This window comes from Sylvia atricapilla, chromosome W (assembly GCF_009819655.1).
Source record: "Sylvia atricapilla isolate bSylAtr1 chromosome W, bSylAtr1.pri, whole genome shotgun sequence".
NCBI classification, from domain to species: Eukaryota; Metazoa; Chordata; class Aves; order Passeriformes; family Sylviidae; genus Sylvia; species Sylvia atricapilla.
This window is the reverse complement of record NC_089173.1, coordinates 20,887,080-20,908,761: the sequence shown is the minus strand read 5'-3', so window position 1 is coordinate 20,908,761 and position 21,682 is coordinate 20,887,080. Positions and strand designations below refer to the sequence as shown.

The following is a 21,682-nucleotide window of genomic DNA, read 5'->3' as shown; positions in this document are numbered from 1 at the left end:
CCAGCATTCGATCGATGTTGTCCAACTTTATTGTGGCTTTTAATATTTTTTTTTTTTAATTTGCTAAATAAATTCTGTTATTTTGAATTGGCTTCTTATCATTTATAACAAGGTCTATTACAACATTAATTATTTATTGAATAGACACAAGGAAAACAGATATAAGACTTTAACAGGTTTAGTTACTACAAAGGATAAAGAAAATAAACACTACTAGTAGATTCATAAGACAGTGCATGATAATAAAGGCACCTATATACCAGCTAGTAAAGAAATAGTATAGATTAGGAGCCAATGTCACTTACCAATGAATGATGATGGTGTGCTAGGAGTCTCCTTCCTCTCAATCCCCAGGGAAGTAGCTCGATACCAACATGTTGGCATTGAGGAGCTCTCCACACACTCAGAGAGTGTATAAGACATTTCTGATTTTATGAAAATTATAGTGGTCTTTTATAGTTTGTAAAAGTGCTTGCCTCTGTCAGTCAGTATTTTTACTTGTCTTTCCCATACAGTCAAGGCAGAATGTTTATTACTGGCTAAGGTTGTTTTTAGATGAGATAATTCATCACAAGACAAACCATTCAGCCTTACTGAGCCATGTGGTGGGAAGCAGAAAAGCTTCTGCTGTGTTAGGGGTGAAAGGTCCTGTCACAGGAGTCAAGCAGGACACCCATCAGCTCACTGGAGCCACTCGCACAAAGGGAATTTGGTCCCAGCAGTTCAAGTCTTGCCTGGTGGGAATGTGACTGCCAGAGTGGCTCCTGGAAGGTCAGACAGGAACGTTTTCTTAACACAGGCCTTCACAAACATTGCTGCTGATAGAAATGGATGTTAATGGCTTCACAAATTACTAGATCTGAAAGAACTGATCAAGTTCTGGAAGAATGGGTGTGGGGGTCTTTACAAACATCAAGCTGCTGCAAGTTTGTTGCAGAACCCAGCACAATCTGAACTTTAGGGGAAAATGTTTAGGCTTAATAGACTTCTGAGTATTAGCTTCTCTGCCCAGGGTGTGCTTAAAGCTGATTTTAATGGTTATATAATGCACGATGAGAATGGAATACATTTTAAAGGGGGAATATGTAGTAGGCAGTTCAGTAAGTCTGTAACTTCCTAGTACCTCAGCGAATGGGGAAGATGGCAACATGCTGTCAGGAGTCTGGGATAAAAGGAGCCTGTGTCCTCCAAAAACTAGAAAGATATCCCACAGGGGTATGGCCTGGTGGACTTTCTCCCTTTATTTGAATAAAGTTTATTCTTACAGGACACCTTTGTCTCCTTTGTGGACACTGGCCTTTCACAGCATGATTTTCCGTACACTGCAATTTCTCTTCTTAGGAAACCTTATTTCAAAAGGCTTGCAAGACACATATTACTTGCTTTATCTGGGTGGTTAAAAATAAGATAAAATAAACACAAAAATTAAAATAAATTTTAAAAATAAATTTTTAAATAGTTTCTTTTTCATTCTGTAAAGAGGAAGTAGAAGGATGAGGATAAAATTAACACTGCTGCCTGTCATGGCATGCTTGATAGAAGCTTGCAGTGTAACACGAATTAAAAGGATCAATGTATTTCCATAGTCTTTATTCCTCGGAGGTATCCTATGTCCTATTCAAATTGCATCTCCTGGTTGGTGACATTAGATGCAGTTGTTTTAATGTATTGTTATTCACAAATTAAGTAATTCTGAGAAGCAAGAGGAGAAGAAAAAACTCTAAATTTGACTTCTTTTTTTAATAGAATTGAAATGTAATTATTTCTCAGTTATAGAATTAAGGCAGTTAGTGAAAGGGATTTTAAGTATTTTCCTCTTGTAATTACTCAGTTAAAAAAAACCCCAAAAAAACCAAAACAAAGAAACAGGAGAAAAACACAAACAAAAGAGGCCCAAATTTGCATTTGCCAAATATCTGTAATAGTCTGAAAACAAACCACTGGGAGATCCCTAGTCAGAACTACAGTTTAATAAGATAATTAAGATAAAGGCAATAATACAGTAACACTGTGTCCTGGGTTGTAGTTTAGGATGTATTCTATCACCATCTTGAGTTAATGGCCCATCAATGCCTTGTGCATGACTGTTTAATGGGCCATAAGGGCCCTCTTCCATGACTCATCATCCCATTGTGAGATGCTCCGCCCATGGGGAGGAACCAAGCATTCTCACCTGGATATAAACTGGGATTTGGGACAGTAGAAGCAGCCTTTACCCACTGGATTCCCAGAGGACTGGAGCCGCCAGACCTTCCTACGAGATCACTGCTTCAGGAAGACCACCTCGTCTGGACTGCTTCCATCACCCTGATCAGGTTGTATTCTGACTCTGTCAGTGGTTTTTCTTTTTGTATTTATTTTATTTTATTTTATTTTTCCTTTTCTTCTCATTAAATTTTATTTCTGACTTAGAGCCTCTCACTTGGTTTGTTTTCAAACCACAACACACTGTCTTAAACTGACAGTCAGGCTACAACCTGACACCCTGTTGGTCAGGGTGGTCATAGCAGTCTGATTAAATGGTGGCTGCAGTCCTCTTGAAGTGATTGATGTGGTTCTGTTGAAGCAGTGATCATGTCACAGGGTCTGGTCTTCCTCTGAAGGTCCAGTGGTGGTGTAGAAGTGTCTGGTCTTCCTCTGGGAATCCAGGGGATAAGGCTGCTTTTGGTGTTCCAAACCTCAGATTATATCCAGGTAGGAATGCTTGGTTCCTTCCCCTGGGTGAAGCTTCTCACAAGGGGATGATGTAATTTTATCCATTTATGCAGTGAGGCTTGATGGCCAATTGACAGAAGATAGCCCCAGAGGGAGTTACCAGAGATCACAGAATCACAGAAGCAATAGTTTGGAAGACACCTCCAAGATCAAGTCCAACCCAACCCCAACCTCAGCTAAACCATGGCACCAAGTGCCACATCTAGTCTTTTCGTAAACACATCCAGAGATGGTGAATCCACCACATCCCCAGGTAGACCATTCCAATATGTTGTTACCCTTTGTGTAAAAATCTTTTTCCTTATATCCAGCCTATATTTCCATTGGCGCAGCTTAAGACCAGGTCCTTTCTTTCTGTTAGTTCATTCGTCTCCTCAATCATTGGAGACAGTCATGAGGCATATCACATCCTTGGACAGACTCTGACACCACCCTGTGACTCATGACTGACGACAAAGGTCCTCTTCTGCAACGTTGTCACGATGTATTCAGGACTCGTCAGTGTTGGTAGCATATATCCCAGAAAACAGAGACAGTAAAAAGAGAGAGAGAGAGAAAAAGAAAGAGGAAAAGGAAAATAAAAACAAAACAAAATCAATCAATATTTGATTAAAACAATTTTCCAAAATACTCAAACAGATCACAAAAAATCAAAAAGCAATAAACAATAAAACAGTATACAATCAATATTGATTAAGTAAAACTATTCTCTTTGAATTAATCAAAAACAAATCACAAAATTAATTTTAATCATAACATAACTAAAACAAACACATCAAAATCAGAACAAGCAACAAACAATCTTATTTAACTTGCTGTTGTAGGCCTAATTCTTGCTGTTTTGGTAGTGAGTCTAGTGTCAATAACTTTAGGAGTATCTTTTGCAAAAGGGGTATCAATTAAACTGTGTGCATTCATTATGGATGTCAAGTGTGTCAATTGCTTCATCATTTTCCAATTTAGGATGTATAAAACAACTGACAAAAGAAAACCGATTAAAACCAAAATCAAAAGGACAACAATTGGATGGCACAATTTGTTCAGGATACCTGTAGTAGTGGGTGACCACCCAAAAAGGGTGTCCCACCACCTGTGTTCAGCATCCTTTTTTACCCTTTCTAAAACACGATGTATTGCCTTCACATCATGATGAACTGTTACTAAAGTTTTCTGTCCATTTTCCTTAATCCTTTTCAAAATTCCCATTAAGTCTTGGTGAAGCAACAATTGCTTAACCAAAGTTAAGTTCATTCCAATGGGGACAGGCATTATCTGATGAATCAGTGTAAAATTGGATTGTAAAAGGTGATAGGACGTGACTGGGGATGTGTAAGAAAAGTCACATCCTGCAATTGTGGTAAAATTGCAAACACAAACATTTGAATGATTCTTAAGATTCACTACTACATTTTCTACAAGCACTTCATCACAAGCAGTCCTCACACAAGCACATCCATTGCCTATATACACAAGCACTGTTTCAGGAGTTTCATTAGGGTGTACTTCAAAGTGACAAATATTTTGCTCTTTGTCTAAGCAAATGTCTTGAGCTATGATTGCATTACCTTCACAAATGAAACCTTGTTGCTCCCTAACAGCACAAGATTCTAAATTGACAGTTTGCCATTTTCCCCCAATTTGACAGGCCCATTCCCTATGCTCGGAAGGATAGAGAATGGCTCCATCATGATTTATACCTAATGCAATGATCGGGAATATCAAATGCACTGAAGCATTGCATATTGTTAAAGTTCACCAATTTCCACCAGGATTGGAATTCCCTTTCAAAAGCATTTTCATTGTCCCAAATTATTTTCCGAATTTCAGTAGGAAAGATGCCTTCCTCACCTTCCCTTATGATTGAGGCAAAAACCGTCTGCATCCAAACCTGTGTCTGGATGCAGCCAAAAGCCAAAGAAATGTTGCTTTGAGCAATGCCAATTGTGTAATACCAAGTGTATCAATTACCATTTTGTGATCATTTAAATTTACCTTTTCCCAATTTGGTAATATGTTTGATAGCAACCACTGATGTGTCCCCAAAGTGAACAGAGGACTGCAGGGGTTGTTGTAATTTAGTAAAATCTCTAATTGTGGCAACCAAATTGATTCATTAATCAGTACTGTTTAAAATTCCTGTTTAAAATATTTTTCATGGTTTATATGGCCTTCATGTCCCTCGGAGTTCTCCTGTAAAAAGTAAGCACAACAGAATCTGCCACCAGGAGGCAGAAAATTAGAAAGATGGAAATTATCCAGCGTGTATTTATCTGGTACTCTTTCCCTAGAGCATCAAGGAGTACCCATGTGTATTTATTCAGAGGGGTTTTCAGCACTACTTCCCCTGCAGTAGGGAGGTCCACCAAAACAGGTTGTCCAGGGTTATGTGCTGGATTGTTGGAATCACTTGTTCCCCACAGTGAGGGAACTCTGCTTGGAGCTGTTGGGCAAAAAGCAGAAGCACCAGTAAACCAAGGATTTGCTGACTGTTCAGGGGAAAAGGGAGGGGTAATGATTGAGGCAGGTTTGTTGTCGTGGATGCCATCCAAGTTTTCTACTTCTTGTATTGCTAGGTTTTTCACATCTCCTTCAGTTATTGAAAAGATGTTACAATAATGTTCAATCTGAGCAAACCACTTCCTTACTGAGGCCCTCTGGGCTGCCCCGTCAGGTGAGGGGGTCCCAGTAGCGACTGACTTAATAACTTTGAAAAGACTTCTCAAGACAATTGGTTGTTGTTGTGCAATCATCTGCACTTCTATGAGAGCTAGGCTAACCACAAACAAGCCTTTTTCCCAGGTAGTGTACCTCTTTTCAGCATCGCTGAAACCACAGGAATGAAAACCAACAGGCCATGTCAGACCCTCAGGAACCCGCTGCCATATGTGTACTGACAACCTTGAGAGGGCAAATCCCCATTTCACCTGGAAAGGATCTGTAGGATGAATAGGGCCAAGGGCTTGGTGACCAGTTGCTTCAAAAATCAGTAATTGCATTGTTTCTTCCTGAGCAGCAGTCCATTCCCATAGGCAGGAGGCTTTGTGGACATCTTCCAAAAGTTGGTTTGGGGTACTGACTATAGCTAAAGGGTCTCCCATTTCCAAAGCATTACCTCCCCCGGCCCAGAAAGCTGCATTGTTTAAAACTTGTGTAAGGGAATGTTGTGGCTGGTTGCCCAAGGCTGGTGGAAGAGGAGGTGTGCTGGGGTGTTGGTCAAGTGGATCTATTGCAATAGGTTTGGGACAGGACCAATTAAAAATTATTTTAGCCAATTTATCATAAGGCAGTTTGTCCATTACTTCTTGTGGCACTCCCATTTTCAGCCCTAGCAACCACAACTGCTGCTGGCTAGAGATTTGTTTTCCCCTTTCTGGTTTTTCATTAGGGGAAGCAATGTGCCTGACTCCTCTGGGTTTTTCGGGTTTGTCCTCTGAGTGTTTTACCAGTCCATATTTTCTGCTGTAACTGATTAACTCCTCTGCTATTTCACTAGATTGTATGCTAAGAGTAGCAAAAGGCGAGGAGTCAGTGGAGTCAGTGGAACCCGTTTGATCACTTGCATGTCCAAGAAATCTTTCAAGCCTGTCTACTGGGGTGATAGATGCTACTGTTTTTTGAAGGAGAATTGCTGTTGGTTTAAGTGATTCTGGCAAACCTCGAATTAAAGGGGTCATAATTTCTGGTTTGACAGGCTGTTGCATGGGTGACTCATAGGCAGAAAATAATTTTTTCATGTATCATTTGCAAGCATGCAAGTTTGTGGATGTTTTCTAGGAGTTGGTCTGAGGTGCCAACAATTGCCAGAGGGTCGCCCCTCTCAAGGGGGTTTAGTCCCCCTGCCCAGTAAGCTGCACGCTGTGTCAGGGACCATGGAGCACGTGTATTTCCTGTTGTTAAGAAAACTCCATGTCCCCAATAGCCACTTGCTTCTTGTTCACTGAATTTAATTTGGTCACCTCCAGTGAGTGAAACTCTAAAAACATACTCCGTCTCTGATTCACTAGGGAGGCGGGAGTATTCCTGTTTTATTTTAGCTAATTCAGTGGCTGTGTATGTTATTTCTTTGGTGGTTATGTGGGGATCACGATCCTCTTCATTTATATATTTATATTCTGTTTTAATGAGAGGTCTCAAGTTGGAACAACAGTGTTCCCCACAATTTTGCATGTGTACCAATTCCTTCTGAGGGTATATTTGTTTGACAGTGTATGACTCCCTTTCTTCTATTTCTTTAGGTGTTTCTACGGGGTTTAAGTTTTTACTTCGCTCTTCTGCAAGGGAAATCTGCAGCAAATAAATCTGATTATCTTTCTGTTCCAATTGTTTTTGCAGAGCTTTTACCAAATTTTGCAGGGAGTCTATTTTTGCATTTTCTTCACTTACCTGTTTAAGACGGGTTTCTATGGCTGCCGAAAGACAGGCCCCCAAAACTGAGCAAAGGATGGTTTTATTTCTGCCCAGTTTGAATCTAGCATCATGTTGCAAAGAATATATTCTATCTACAATGTTTTCAAAATTAAACCAATTATTCTGTGCCCATCCTTCTCCGGCTGGGGAAGGTCTAGCACCATGTTTTGCAAGCAAAGCATAAAATGCATCCTTATGTTTTTCAGTCATTTTGGTGAAGGGACAATAACTGCTCACAGGGAGGTATTCTTAAAGTTACACACTGCACAGCTCAAACTGTGACTCACTTCCTTCCCTGAAACGGTGAGGAGACCAATCTGCTTGGGAGGCACTCCTTAGTTACATACAACTCTGTTGTCTCCTCAACTGCACCAAGCAGTCCACACATTAACAACAACAACAACAAAAAAGTCCCATCTTTTGCACAATGAGATCTTTTAGGAAATCCTGATGACAGGGAGTGCTATTCGCCTGGGCGTATACAGTTTGCAGGAATTTTCCCTTGCCCCCCTTGCTTTCTAACAGCCCTCACCGAAGTGGCGTGCTAGGTGCGGCTGAGACGAGGGTCCTTCCCCTGTTACAAACTATATAAAACCCACAACTCCTCTGTCTATCAAGATCCTGTCCGTGACGCCAATTTATGTCAGGGTCTGCAAACATATGCGGGGAACCTGATGGTTCGTTTTAGGATCTCAGAGCGCAAAAGACACCGTGAGGGACAACTCAATACAACAAAAATGCACCTTTATTTAGTGCCACCAAAATGCGATAGTGGGAGAGAAAATAGAGAATAGTAAGAAAGATAGAAAAGAGGGTAAGGGGATTATAGCTACCAACATGGAGGGCCGAGTCCTCGAGGCCGAGATGCCTATAGACGCGGTTGTTCTCCAGTGGGGTGTACACAAAAGTGAGCAGGGGTCTCCAGGGTTTTATAGGTTGGTCAAGGCGGGGACCAAAGCGAGTGGCACAAAGCCAAAGCAGGAGCCACCTGTGTGGAGGCAAAGCAAGGGGCCCAAAGCCAAAGCAGGAGTCACCTGCGTGGGACTTAACCGGAGCCACCTGCATCGAGGTTGGGACAAAGGAGAGTCACAGAGCCAAAACCGGAGCCACCTGCGTCGTGGTTGGGTGCTCAGGGACAAGCTGCACACCGTACGTGCCCGTACTCTGGTACGGGTGGACCAGTTTGGGCAAGCAGCCTTGGCTCAGTCCACTGGGACCAGTTCCATTGTTCTTGCACTCCGTTCTCATGGAGATGCATACTAGTCCTCTGAGACTTGGCAAACGTTCTGCCTCAGCCAGGCCGGGGCTCCTTTCAGAGTCTGGGGTCTCAGTCCTCAGTCATTGGAGACGGTCGTGAGGCATATCACATCCTTGGACAGACTCTGACAGGGCCCCAGAACTGGACACAGTAGAAAAGGTGTGGCCTCACCAATGAGTCATGGAAGAGATAAAGAGCACTGCCCCACCTGGTTTTAACAGCTTATGGGTATGGTGATAGAATACATACTTTTGGTTAGATCTTACCATTGCAACCTAAGACATCATTCTTCCACAAAACTTTAAAATAAAGATTTAAAGCTCAGTTGAACTTTTCAACTGTCATTCTTTTGCTTTAAGAAAACTTCCAGAAAGCTTTAAATTGTTTGAAATGTTTAAATTATTTACTTGTTTTAAGTATAAGCTTCTGGTTTAGGGCAAATTTCGGAGGAAACCTCCGAATGGGGTCCCTCTGGAAAGCAAACCCAAATGGCCCCTCCACCCAGCTGGTCCAGGAAAAGAACTTCCTCAGAGAAAAGTGGAAAAAACTAATTATTTATCAAACAAAATACCCACAAGCATAAAGAATGAATAATACGAAACAATAAAACCTTCCATTCTGGAGTGAGATGGCAAATTGAGAAAGTCCTTGCTGTGGGTGCAGCTTGACTCACTCTCAGTCTCTTATTCATCCTTCCGGAGGTCCAGTCCCTGGTGGGCCGCAGGTGCCAGCTCCCTGGTGCTCCTCTGGGTTTTTCAGTCCAGAGCAGATTTTAACAGTCCCAAGAAAAAGGAAAATCGCAGTCCAGGAAGCCTCTTTGCCTCAGCTAGCAAAACTAACAACAAAAAAAAGATTTCTGTCCCGCTGCTGTTCTTGCCTCAGCCGAACACCACTGTCTCGAGAAAAAAAATGCAGAGGCGTGAATGCTGTTTTTCAAAACAAACTGCACACTTCTTCTTTCCCTGCTTCTTTCTCAGAACCAGTCTCAAAAGCACAGAACTCAATATACAGCACAAACAGAACAGACAATTGGGGATACAAGCATAGTAAAGTCACCCTAGGATAGTTACCTTGGTGTCTAAAAGCAGATGAAACCCAGAGTCTAAATCAACAAAAAATTCTCACAATTCTTTGGATAACAGTGGATAATGGAAATACAATGTACTGCTATATTCCAGCTGGTAGAGGGGTCCGCCGCTTGGGACCCAGAGAGCCACAACCACCCCAAAAGATGTCTCACTAGAAACAGCTTCTTGGGGGGTCAGGGCGCTCCTCAGCTGGCAGAGGGGCTTCTCAGCAGGAGGGCAGAGCAGTGATTTTTCAGCTCAGTGATTTCAGCTCATGCCCTTGTGAGTTTGCCCCTCTTTTAGCCGGCCGTGATGAGAGAGAGAGAGGTCTCGTGTGGAATTTCCGCAGGCGGTAACTTTATTGCAAAGGTACCAGCGAAAGGGGTCCAGGGACGAGGTACCTCTGCCAACCAGAGGAAACCCAGGGGTTTTATGGGACACCAGGGTGGGAGGAAAAGAGTACAAAACCAATCAATTGTAACAGATCTACATAAGATCCCGAGGGGGCTTGTGGGTCTCCAGACAGGTTGCCGTGACTAGAAAGTTTGTCTTTTGTCTTAGGGGCTCTGGGTGAAGTTGCGAAATTCTTTCTTAACTCCTCAGCTTGGCTCTCTCCAGGGCAAAGCAGCTGGGGCTCCACCCACCCCCACAACTCCTCCTTTTATATTTAGTAAAAAAGCCTCACCAGCCGTTCTTTTAAAGCAGCGTAGGAGGCATGAGAACATAAGTAGTACGATAACAATCACAATGAAAATCCATAAAACACTTTTAACCAAAGAGGCCACCCATCCTGTCAATCCCCATCATCCAAAGAGGTTGTCGATCCAGTTCAGAGACTTTTCTGTTTTTATGTCTTTTACTAATCCTTCTAGTTTCTGTATGTTCGCATGGATGGATGTTGAGTGTGAAAAAAGGTTGAAACAGGACATTCCTTCAAAGTCCTGGCATCCGTGTCCATTGACAAGCAGCAGATAATCAATTGCTGTGCGGTTTTGGAGGGTTGCTTGTCTGGTGGTCTCCTCATCCTTTAAAAGATCACTTAAGGCAGCAGATGTGGCATTGGCTTGCTTACTGAGCCAGCACCCCAGGTGATCTATATCACCAAGGGCTTTAAGCACAGCTAACCAAGGGGTGAACACAGAAACTGCAATCCAGCCCGGCCTGTTCAGGTTACCTCTGAACAGAGTGCTGTATTGACTGAAATCCTTGATTGCGTGACAGGTGGCTATGTCAGCAGACAGGACCTCGACCTTCCCATTGACTTAACTATATGGTGTGGCCTGACACACATGCTGGGCGGACTGACACAGACCAACAGAAAAATGGGGGAGGTCCGGGTACTGGAATGGCTCTCACCTCCACTACAACAGCACCGAACTTTACTGCAAAAAATTGAAATTTTGGCCAGCTTGATTAAAAAGGGGCGTGAAAGAACCTTACAAATTACAGGCAATGAGCCTCGAACCATATGAGTCCCGATGAAACAGGAGACATTAGACTGGTACCTGATAAACAGTATGGACCTACAGGAGGCACTGTTAGAATCAGGAAGTGTGGTTGCGACGGACTGCATTCCTCACACACCATTAAATTGGGTCGGTCAGTGGAAATGGCTGCAACGCCCCAAGTGAGTGCTACGACGCCTGGCCAACGCCATCACAGCCTATACGGATGCTGGAAGGAAATCCCGGATAGCTGCAATCACCTGGCAAGACCAGGACAACCAATGGCATCACCACACAATTCCAGCAATGAAGGACGACACCTTGCAGACCATGGAGCTATTGGCAGTGGTGTGGGCCATGATGCAATTTGAAACTCCCTTGAACATAGTTTCAGATTCTTTATATGTGGTTGGAGTCTGTGAGAGAATCGAAGACACATCAATTAAAGGAGTACACAACAAAAGACTATATGAACTACTAGTGCAATTGCAGAAAGCAATTAGGATGCGAAAACAGCCCTTTACAGTTATCCACATTAGGAGCCACAAATGGGACATTGGCCTAGGGGAAGGAAATGCCAGAGCAGATCAGCTAGTGTCTATATCACAAAATGGCCCTGTGCCTAGACATGCACTAGCAAGAGAAGCACACGCTAGATTCCATCAAAATGCTAAAGGCCTTCACAAGGAGTTCCAAATACCGCTAGAAGAGGCTAGGGCTATAGTCAAAGCATGTCCAATTTGCAGCCATCACAACGGAGGGAGTGGCCTGGGAGTGGGTGTCAACCCCAGGGGGCTGCAAGCAAATGCTACATGGCAAATGGATGTTACACGTCTCCACGTTTGGGAGATTTAAATATGTGCACGTGACCATAGACACCTTTAGCCATTACATACGGGCCACCGCCCAGTCTGGGGAACAAGCAAAGAATGTGGAAAGGCACCTAAACAGCTTTTTTGCGGTGATGGGGGTGCTGCAGATCATAAAGACAGATAATGGCCCTGCCTACAGCAGCCGGCGTATAGCCCAGTTTATGCAGATGTGGGGAGTCAAACATATAACGGGCATCCCTAACTCCCCAACGGGACAAGCGATAGTGGAAAGGGAGAACAGGACCTTGAAGCAGTATTTGGCAAAATACAGCGATGTGAGAGAGCGGCAGGAAAAACTGCTCCGATGTCTGTTTGTGCTAAATCATTTGTGTGTGTTTGGGGATCATAAGGTCCCAGCTGTAATCCATCATTATTCTCATGATACGGACAGGGAGAAGGAAGACATTCTTGTGCGTTACAGGGACCCCAAGATGGGGCAGCGGGAGGGCCCTGCTAAGGTGTTATATTGGGGTCGTGGTAATCTCTGTATATCTACCCAAGCAGGAGCACTATGGATCCCTGCGAAATGGACACGACCTGCTGTGGTAACTGAGCATCCCCCGAAGGCGGGCCCCAATGCAACGACTACCCCCGGGTCAGGAGGAGAAGCCTTCACCTGACGCTTCGACCAAGCCTGGACTCCCTGAGGACTCTGGTTGACCCCCATCTACTATCCTGGAAGTCTCGAGAAGAATTTGTTCACGTTCTTGCTGTATTGTATACTGTAACTCCCAGTAATGTGAATTATTCTGTCTGTCTTTGCTGCTGGGATCGAACGTGCGCAGCGTGGGTATTGATTATCTGTGGGGGCTGTGAAAAGGAAAGGTGGATACACCAGCAACATTTCCATAGCCCTTGGTGTCACATTTGTGACTCAGACTGGAGAGGTAAAACAGCTTTAAGGGAGCTGCAAAGGGTGACAGGTCTCCCTGGGTATCAGGGAGTAGAGGTCGTTGAAATATTGAACAGAGAGATATTGCCCTAGCAAGGTGGGAAGTAAAACACCAAACAGAACGTATAATAGAGCAATATGGGACTCAGATCCTGCAGAATCGTTGTGACCAGGGTATTAAGATCCCTCACTTATGGATGGTTAAACCCCAACAGTGGAATGCTCTTTGCTGTCGTTTTAGTAAGCTGCGGGTCTCAAAGCAATGCTCAAAGACAGCAAACAATGGGACCTGAGCACTTTTCCCTGAGAGGCAATGTTTGGGTCTCCCTAGCTAAGAAACTAAACCAGACTAACTTTTGTGTATCTCTGGCTCAACCAGAGTCGCCCTTTCATACGTGTTTGATTGGTGTGCCCTTTAACGACACTGAGGTGGGCATTATTACTACTGAAATCAGGAGTCAGCTACAGCGCTGTGGGAGATCCAGAGCTCGGAGTATGGAGAACTGCACCCTGAACTATGACTTGTGGGATGACAAGTTACCATATGGGGAGAGACCACAGACCTTAGAAATACTAGGGTCATTGCATGCCCAGTCATGTCTGTATATCAGTGCAACAGGCAATTGCAATGAGGGGAAGGATGCATGGTGCAACTTGACCATGGCCACAGACATAACACCTGAGAATGAGTTCTGGCGGAATGACACGAACTGGTGTCACCACCTAGGATGGAACATATCTCACCCTGCCCCGGGCACAACAATTGCTCGTAAATTACCGCTAGGGGTATTTCTTATATGCGGGGATCGTGCCTTTACGGGGATTCCTCAAAGACCTGTCGGAGGACCATGTACCTTTGGGCTCTTGATGATAGCTCTACCCACACAGGTGGGAATGGCGACGGCCAAGCAGAATGTTACTCTTACTGTCCGGCGAAAGCGAAGTGTGATTGACAGTAACTGTAATGATGAAGTCAAGCTGTTTAATCGAGCAGAGCAAGTGGCGGCATCCCGATTCCTGCCGGGCTTAGCAGCCAGCCACGCTTTGTTCAATTTAGAGAAGTTGCAATGCTGGGTAGGGAAGCAGGTTAATGCAACTTCTGAAATATTAGGTATGTTAGCCGCAGATGTAGATACTATTAGACATGCTACACTTCAAAACAGAGCCGCTATAGATTTTCTTCTTTTAGCAAATGGCCATGGCTGTGAGGATTTTGAGGGAATGTGCTGTATGGATCTCCAGACCCAATCGTAATCCATTCACCGGAACCTGCAGGACCTAAAACAACATGTGCAGCTTTTGAAACAAGATGATGGGTTTTTTGGAATAAAATTTGGTCAATGGGGAATAACCGGTTGGCTGAAGGGGATATTACAGATGGGATTGGTCATTTTATTTATAATTTGCCTTATATTTCTTGTATTGCCTTGCTTGATGTCATGCTTACAAAATATGCTTATGAAAATTGCTAAATAATCATTTAACCATGTTATGCTTGCACAACAGAAAAACGGGGGATATGTAGAGGAGTGGTTATCTAAGAAGGGTCATATAAACACTCTGCAGCTGGACAACTTCAAGATACATAACCAACCCTTATGTTTATAGCAGCCTTATCTTTACTGCAGCCCTCTTCCTTAAAGACAGAGACCTGGTGTCTCTGGGCTCTCAGGGAGGTAACCTCTGGCTAATGTCAAAGGTGTAGCAGAAGCCATAGGAATGCAGAGCTGGGTGTTACTTTCTCACCCCTTCACTGACCAATGCTATGCTTGCTTTTAGTTTTATGCATGAGCTTATTAGGTGTGCTATATATTCTGTAAATGCGTCTAAAAATTGAGTTTTGCTATCAAATCGTATCGATTTGTGGCATTCTCCCGCGACAAAACATATACTGTATCAAATGCCTCTGTCTCCTTGAAATAAAAAGTGTGGTGCAACTATAAGTCATTTCCAGGAACAGGAGACCCATTCATCTGTAAAATAAAAGAAGGAGTCTCCAGAAGGAGATGGACCTTCTCCGGAGATGGGATTGCTAACGACTCAGTGTTCATCACCTGATTGGGATCTTATCTACATCAGACCAGTGGGCATGTGAATACCAAGTTCCTGTAAATCTAATCAGGAGCCCCAACACTGCCTGGAAAACCATTCACCAGACCAGCAGAGGGAAAGAAAATAAATATGAATTTGAAACATTAACAGAGTGGACAATGGGGTGAGGCAACTTTTGCCTCAAGCAAGAAAAACCGTATAAAACTGGACTGTACGCGGGCTGAATTTGTGAAGAAGGGAGGATACGGCACGCTGTCGGATCTGAGGTTCACCCAGCATCGATCCCGGGGTCCATGCTGTCCGATTGATTATGGCTTTTTCCCATAAAATTCTATTTCACAAAATTTTATCAATAACTTGGCATTTTTTAATGAAATTGGACTCGTTATTTATAACACTCCCTTGAGTGAGGATGCTCCTCGAGGTTACTCCTCAAGGCTGAGTGAAAGAGATTTGCCCACATTAGGTATGGGTGAGTAGCATCAGTCTTTAGTTGATAATTGCTTTCACTCCCTGTGATGATTTAAGTGTTTACTAAAATCATTTACTCTTTTTCTGCTGTGAGATAGGATTAGTAGAGAAGCAAAGTAGGCCCAAAACTTAAAAGGGTATTAAAACAGATTTATTAACAAAACTACAAGAGAGAAAAAAATTAATAAAAATTAGAATGAAACCTTCAAAACACTCATTTTTCCCCTACAACTGTTCACTTTCTCACTAACTACATAAAGAGACAAAACCTGGGGTTTTCAGTCAGTTTCACCACTCTAAAATAGTCTTTCATCAGTTCTTAGGGAGAGAAGTCTCTCTTAGCAATCTTACGGAGGCATCACCACAAGAAACAGTTCTCTGGTGACTCTCATGTCACGAATCTGCAGCCAATTGGAAAGTCTGCAAACTGTGAAGTCTCTCCCATTTGGCAGCTTTCCCATGGCTGCATATGGGCCATGGATTCATGCATACTCATGAGGTATCATTTTAAAGATGAACGGCTCCAAAAGGAAAGGAATTTTTCATCTCAAGGAATAGATCTTTTCTCTTTCTAGGAGCAGATCCTCATCTTCGTCTCATCTCTCTCTCTGTTCAAGCTTCTCATGAGACCACAACTACTTCAATATTTACTTAGACCATCCCAAATGCCTTTGCTTATCTCTACAATTTAAGTACTCTCATTTCCCCAGTGCATATTTTTCCACAGCTAAAAGGGATATTTTAGTCCAGTCTCCATGGCCTCACAAGAGAAGTCCAGCCCAAACTAGGCAACTCCTCCATCCTCCTTTCAACCTAGGACTTTACTCTTTCTTCACTGACTTCCATCTCATTCCATGTCTCTCCACGTTTCACTCTAGCTGTTCTTTCACTCAGAGAGAGGATTTCAGGTTTTGCAAATTTCATCTGTCAAGGAAAGATTTAACATTCTTCCAGGTCTGCAGAGGGAATGATTGTTCTTCCCCAGGAAATGGCTGAAGGTGGGAGATTCATGCCATGCCAGGGCTTTTCCTCCCCCCTTTCCTCTGCAAGGGGTCTTGGTAGCAGCCACCAGAGCTGTCCACGGTGGAGGATTCTTCAGTAAACCGTGCTAGAGGGGGGGGGGGGAAGTGGCCTGCCTCCCAGGAGGGGCCACCTGGCCTGGTTAGGCCTCCCGAGCTGAGATGGGGAGTGTAGCTTTAGCGGTAAGGTCTTAGCAACTGCCCGGGGTTTACTCTTGTTGGAGTGCATGTCTCTCTGGGTTCCTCAGAGAGAGAGAAAGATGTAGGGGTTGAATTAAAGCCTTTTAGAGAAATTAAAATCTATTAAGCCACGTAAACAGGAAATAGAAGTTTAGATTTTAGTTTTAAATAAGTACACTCTAAGTGCCTTAACAATCTGTCAGCGAGCACAGAGCCCAGAGCCCCTAAGGCCTGATAACTTAGCTTTAGACATGACAAAAATATAGTAGAACATTGCTTACAGTACTAGATAGAATAGGTACAATCTTTATGCAAATGAGATAGAACCTTTTACCTTGGGGGGGTTTTCCTCAGTCAAGATTTAGGTGGTTTAAAGTCCTTGGCCCTCTAAAATCCCCAAGTCGCATAAGTATAAAAAAGCAGAGTCCTCAAGGTTTGTTTTCAGGTTTCTCATGTTGTTTATTATTTGATATCTCAGAATTTTCTCTGCTCCCAGCTGAGGTCCGGACAGCAGCTGGGACACGAGGCGACTGCCTCAGGGGATGTTCCTTAACATTTATACAGATAACTACGTATTGGTTAGTTACTATTTTGTACCAATGCCCACATTAAAAGTGTCACTTCCACCCTGCTCCAATCCACTTCAACTACTCCGTGCCATCACCACCCCAAAAGATGGAGGACGAGGAAGAAGGAGAAGTACATGAGGTACCACTCAAATTCCAGCATCTGGTCCCCATTTACTTCTGTTCTATAAACTCTAAAACTACTGAATTCTGTATTGTCTACTGTACTAAACTACTATTTTCACATCCCGGTGGTTTGTAATTCTTTTTGCAATCTTGGAAGCTTTTCCCATGGATTAAAATCAAACCCGGTGTTTTCCTGGGCTCTGTGCCAAGGTCTCCGAGCCCCCTGGACCGGCTCCACACCCCCCTGTCCAGGGCTCAAATTCCCTTCCTCAGGTCCCAGGCCATCCAAGGGAATGTCCTGGGCTCCAACACTTTAATAGATATGCTATATGCGTAGGTTTTGATACTATTCTTTGTATTTTTTTGTAGTTTTACGCACATTCAGAATCAGATTTAGATTGGTGTAGAAAGAATGTTTTAGAATTGTGTCCTTAGTTGATTGAGTAACCTGTAGATAAGGATATTAATATGCATTTATGATTTATGGATAAAAAGCCCCTGTTTCAGGGACAATGGCATCGATTCATTGATTTTTCGATTGATCAATCCACCCTCTTACCATCTATAACAAGAGACAATGGGGCTTTGCAAGGGAGCCGCTGTCAGGGAGCCACTGCCAGGACCTTGTCAGGTATTATCGCTTGGGGCGTGCTGGTGCTGGTGCTGCTACTGCAGTAGCTTTTGCCATTGCAGCTGCTGCCGCAAGGAACACTGCTTGGGAATGGGACTCTGGGCTGGGAATCTGCCTTACTCTCATGGCTGGGACTCCTTGTCAGTCTACTTTGCCTCATGGCTGGGACTCTCTGTCAGTGTGCTTTTATGCCCCGCTGGGACCTTAAGCCTTATAACTTTTAGTAAGACAACATACTTAAAACTCTTTGCCTTTGAGACTGATGCATTTATATAATAAACAACTTTGTAATAACCAGAAAATGCTCTTGGCTTTTTAAGACCCTAAACCCATTAATAGCTTGACATACTCTCCTCCCCTTCCCCTGCCCGGGAGTCACCTGGCCCAGCAGGCTTCCTGGGAAAGGTCTGGCCAGGGCAGGGCAGGGCCTGGCTAGCCTGGCTCCCCCCCCCCCCCCCCCATGGCAAGGAGGGAGCTGGGACCAGCTTACCTCTCCCAAGGCAGGAAGAAAAAGGAACTTTTCCTGGTATTCTCTGATTTTAACATGTATGTTCCCAGAGGCGTGTCTACTTTCTACTGGTTTAACCAGATATCAATATTCAACCTTAGTTACTGATTGGGTTTTGCTATAACTTCCTAGAAAAGTCACTTCTTGGCAAAGTCACCACATTAGTGTTAATATTTTTGCTTCAATATTGTTTCAAAAATAATGCCCTATGCTAGTAGTTATAGCTATCCATACTGTGTAGCAAATAATTCTGATTAAGATCTTTTAGTCTAATTATTATCAAAATCAATTATTTTTTAAAAATATAAATATATCTGATTTTCCATCCTTAATCCTGTGGGACAAAGTTGTATAAAGGTTCAATTACACCTGTATAATAGTTTATGTTGTTTGCTACTTCTGTTACTTAGCCAATGGCAGAGGCCTTAGTGCTATGGAGCAATGGCGTGTCTTCTTAGCACAGTATGCTATAAAATAGGTAAAAGAATTGTAAATAAAGCCTTCTGATTTCTACTGCCTTCTGACTGGAGTCAAGCATCTTTATTTCATGTCCCATTGCCACAGTTTATGCATAAACCATTGACAAAGTCTGGGGCTGAGTTGATCCAGCTGCATCCAGACTCCTCTCTGAGGAGTTTAGAAAGCAAGGGGGCCCTTTCTGCTCCTTGTGACTCAATAGGAGGGCTTCTCTAATAAACTGTCTGAAGCTCTCACTCTGTCCTGAACACATAGCATCTCTCCTCATTGATGTCTCTATCACTTAGAGGAGGAGGGTAGCTGAAGTCCCCCATGAGGGTCAGGGCCTTCAAATGTGATGCGGCTCCTATCTGTTTGTAGAAAGCCTCATCCACTTGTTCTTCCTGGTCAGATGGCCTATAGCAGACACCCACTACAATGTCACTTGTATGAGTCTGCTCTTTAATTGATCTGCTCTTTAATCCTTACCCATAAGCTCTCATTATCCATTCCTAGAAAGAACTCTATGAACTCAACTGTTGTCTCATGTAAAAGTGTATTCGGGATGGTCTGTATCCCATAGCCATTATTTTTAGTTGTTTTTGTTTTGGTTTTGCATCTGGAGTCGTCACATACCCCTCCTCCATGGCTCGAGAATATCGTGATGGGTGAAGGGTGGCTTGGGATCCTGTGAGGGGTTAGGGGCCAGGGACTGCTCTTCCTTCCACTGGGATGGTGACTGACGTGGCTGCCATGCGGTAGGGTAGGGGAATCTGGCCTGAGATCTTATTGCCATGTGGTTTTTTTGTTTTTTCTTTCCTCTTGCTTTTCCTTTTCTTTTGGCACTGTGACCAGGGCCTGCCAGCTTGCTTCTCTGCTCCCCTGCTGCTTGGGAGCCCTGAGCTGATGTATGTGGTACCAAGAACTGGAAGCACCCCCCACCAGGCCGTTCCCTCTGTGCAGCAGCCCAACATCTGGACCAGCCATTGCAGGTGAGCTGTGCAAAGGAGCAATCCCCTGCCCAGCCCCTGCTGTTTTCTGCTGCTGCTTCAGGAGGTTTTGCTACACTTCAGCTGGACACTCTGCGTCTGTGTAAGAGATGGTCTGAAGATCTGTCACCTTGCCTCACGACCATCATCAAGGACCAAGACTAAAACCCCTAAAAGGACTCCAAAATCCCAACACAGGAGTGCTGGCCTGACTGAGATGGGACGTTTGCCAACTGTTGCCTGCAGGTGTGTTCAATGGAAAAACCTAGCACACATTTCTATTGGAACATCAGAACCTGAGCAGAAACAATGGGCATGTCACGGTGAATTGGCAGCATGTGCTGACGGCTGTACCATTCTGAGTTCTCTAAACGAACACACCATAACAATTTCCTCATCTTTTGGCCAACTGCCTGTCACTTTGGAAAAGACTATAAGGACCCCTGAGTTAACCAAAGACTTTGTGATCACCCCATAGAAGAAGACGGATCTATTGGCTGGACCAGATTTCGTCTCTCCATTGGTAGCTATACCCACCCTCTCTTTCTCTTTTCTCGCTATCCTTTGTTTCCTTTCAAATCCTTCTATCGCATTTGATGTTGGCACTAATAAAAGTGCATTTGTTTTGATGAATACTGAAATCCCCTCTGTGTTGTTTTTTGCACTCTGAGATCAGTTAATGAACCATCATGATTCCTGCTTGCATTAGCGAATCATGACAGTCTGCCCGGACCTCACGCTGCTTCTGCCAACACTTCATGGTTATTGCTACACTTCAGTTTGCCCTCCCATGGTCTGCTCGCCTCTGCTGTTCCGGCCCACCATTCCTGCAGTGATCGCGATGTCTCAGGACTCCCATCCTGCTTCACCTGGCTAGCTCTGACACTGGCCGCAGTGAAGGTACAGTTCAGTATCCTGGGATTCTTCCCCCATCCTGTGAGCCCTTTGTCCCCCAGAAGCGTGAGCAGAGACGAGGAAGAGAAGGAAGGACTCTGGAGGGTGAACAACTGCTGGAGTTTATTGATGTCCACGAGGGACCACCTCACCACCAGAGAGTCTACCCAGAAGAGCAGAGATCATCTCTGTCCAGCATCTTAAATACAGGGGTGGAGCAAGGGGAAGGGTTCAGTGTGGGACCAATCAAGGGGGTGAAGGGGGTGGCTCTGTATATAAAGGACAAACAGTAGAACAAATCAAGAATGCAAGGGAGGGAATAACAGAGATCCTGCCCAATCACTCGACGCCCTCACTGGAACTTTCTAGACACAGGATGAGGCCTCGAAGTGATGGACTGGACCCAGGAGTTACATAACTGATGATTGACGGATAACAATAACTGGGGTAAACCACGAAGGGGGAAACATGGGGGTACAAGGGACAAACCATTACAACTTATATAAAACAGCATAAAAGCAAGGAACAAATACATACATAAAACTGACAAAACTAAAAACACACCACTACACATTCCAAGGTTCCTGCTGCAGTGCAGCTCATGACCTGGAGTGGAACTGAGACCTTCTGCTCCCTATGAGCTTTACAAGGAGAGACATCTCCCCTCTCTCCCGTTGCCCAAGCCGCCATTGCTACATGAAGAGATTGCTAAGCTCATGCCACAGCACCCCCTTGCAGCCTCAGGGTAATCATCGCACCTGCCCTGCCTGGCCAGGAACTAACAGCCCCCTGCCGGTTGTGGTCATAACTACATCAAAAGGGAAAGTGCTTGATGGCCAAGAGAAAGTGATTATTTTTTTCTATTTTTGTTTATTGTTGCTGCCATTGTTGTTTGTTTGCCTTGTTATACATATACATACTAGTAAAGAACTGTTATTCCTTTTCCCATATCTTTGCCTGAAAGCCCTGTAATTTCAAAGTTATAATAATTTGGAGGGAAGAAGGTTGTTGGAAACTAGATAGAAATCTCCCAGGCTCAGAGGCAGAAAGGAATGCAGGGGTTGGTTTGAAACTCTCAGAGAAACTGAGATACATAGTCACACAGACATGAAGTGGGAATGTAAGTTTTAGTTT

The 21,682-nt window shown here is 43.9% G+C and overlaps 1 protein-coding gene across 1 annotated transcript; it reads right to left on the bottom strand.

The window, feature by feature from the left end:
• Positions 1-4,874: 4,874 nt before the first annotated feature.
• Positions 4,875-8,276, bottom strand: LOC136373439 (uncharacterized). Its single transcript, XM_066338337.1, is given in 3 exon segments — positions 4,875-6,453; positions 6,455-8,110; positions 8,182-8,276. Coding segments are annotated over 2 exon segments (2,457 nt in total). The 5' UTR covers positions 7,333-8,110; positions 8,182-8,276.
• Positions 8,277-21,682: the final 13,406 nt, after the last annotated feature.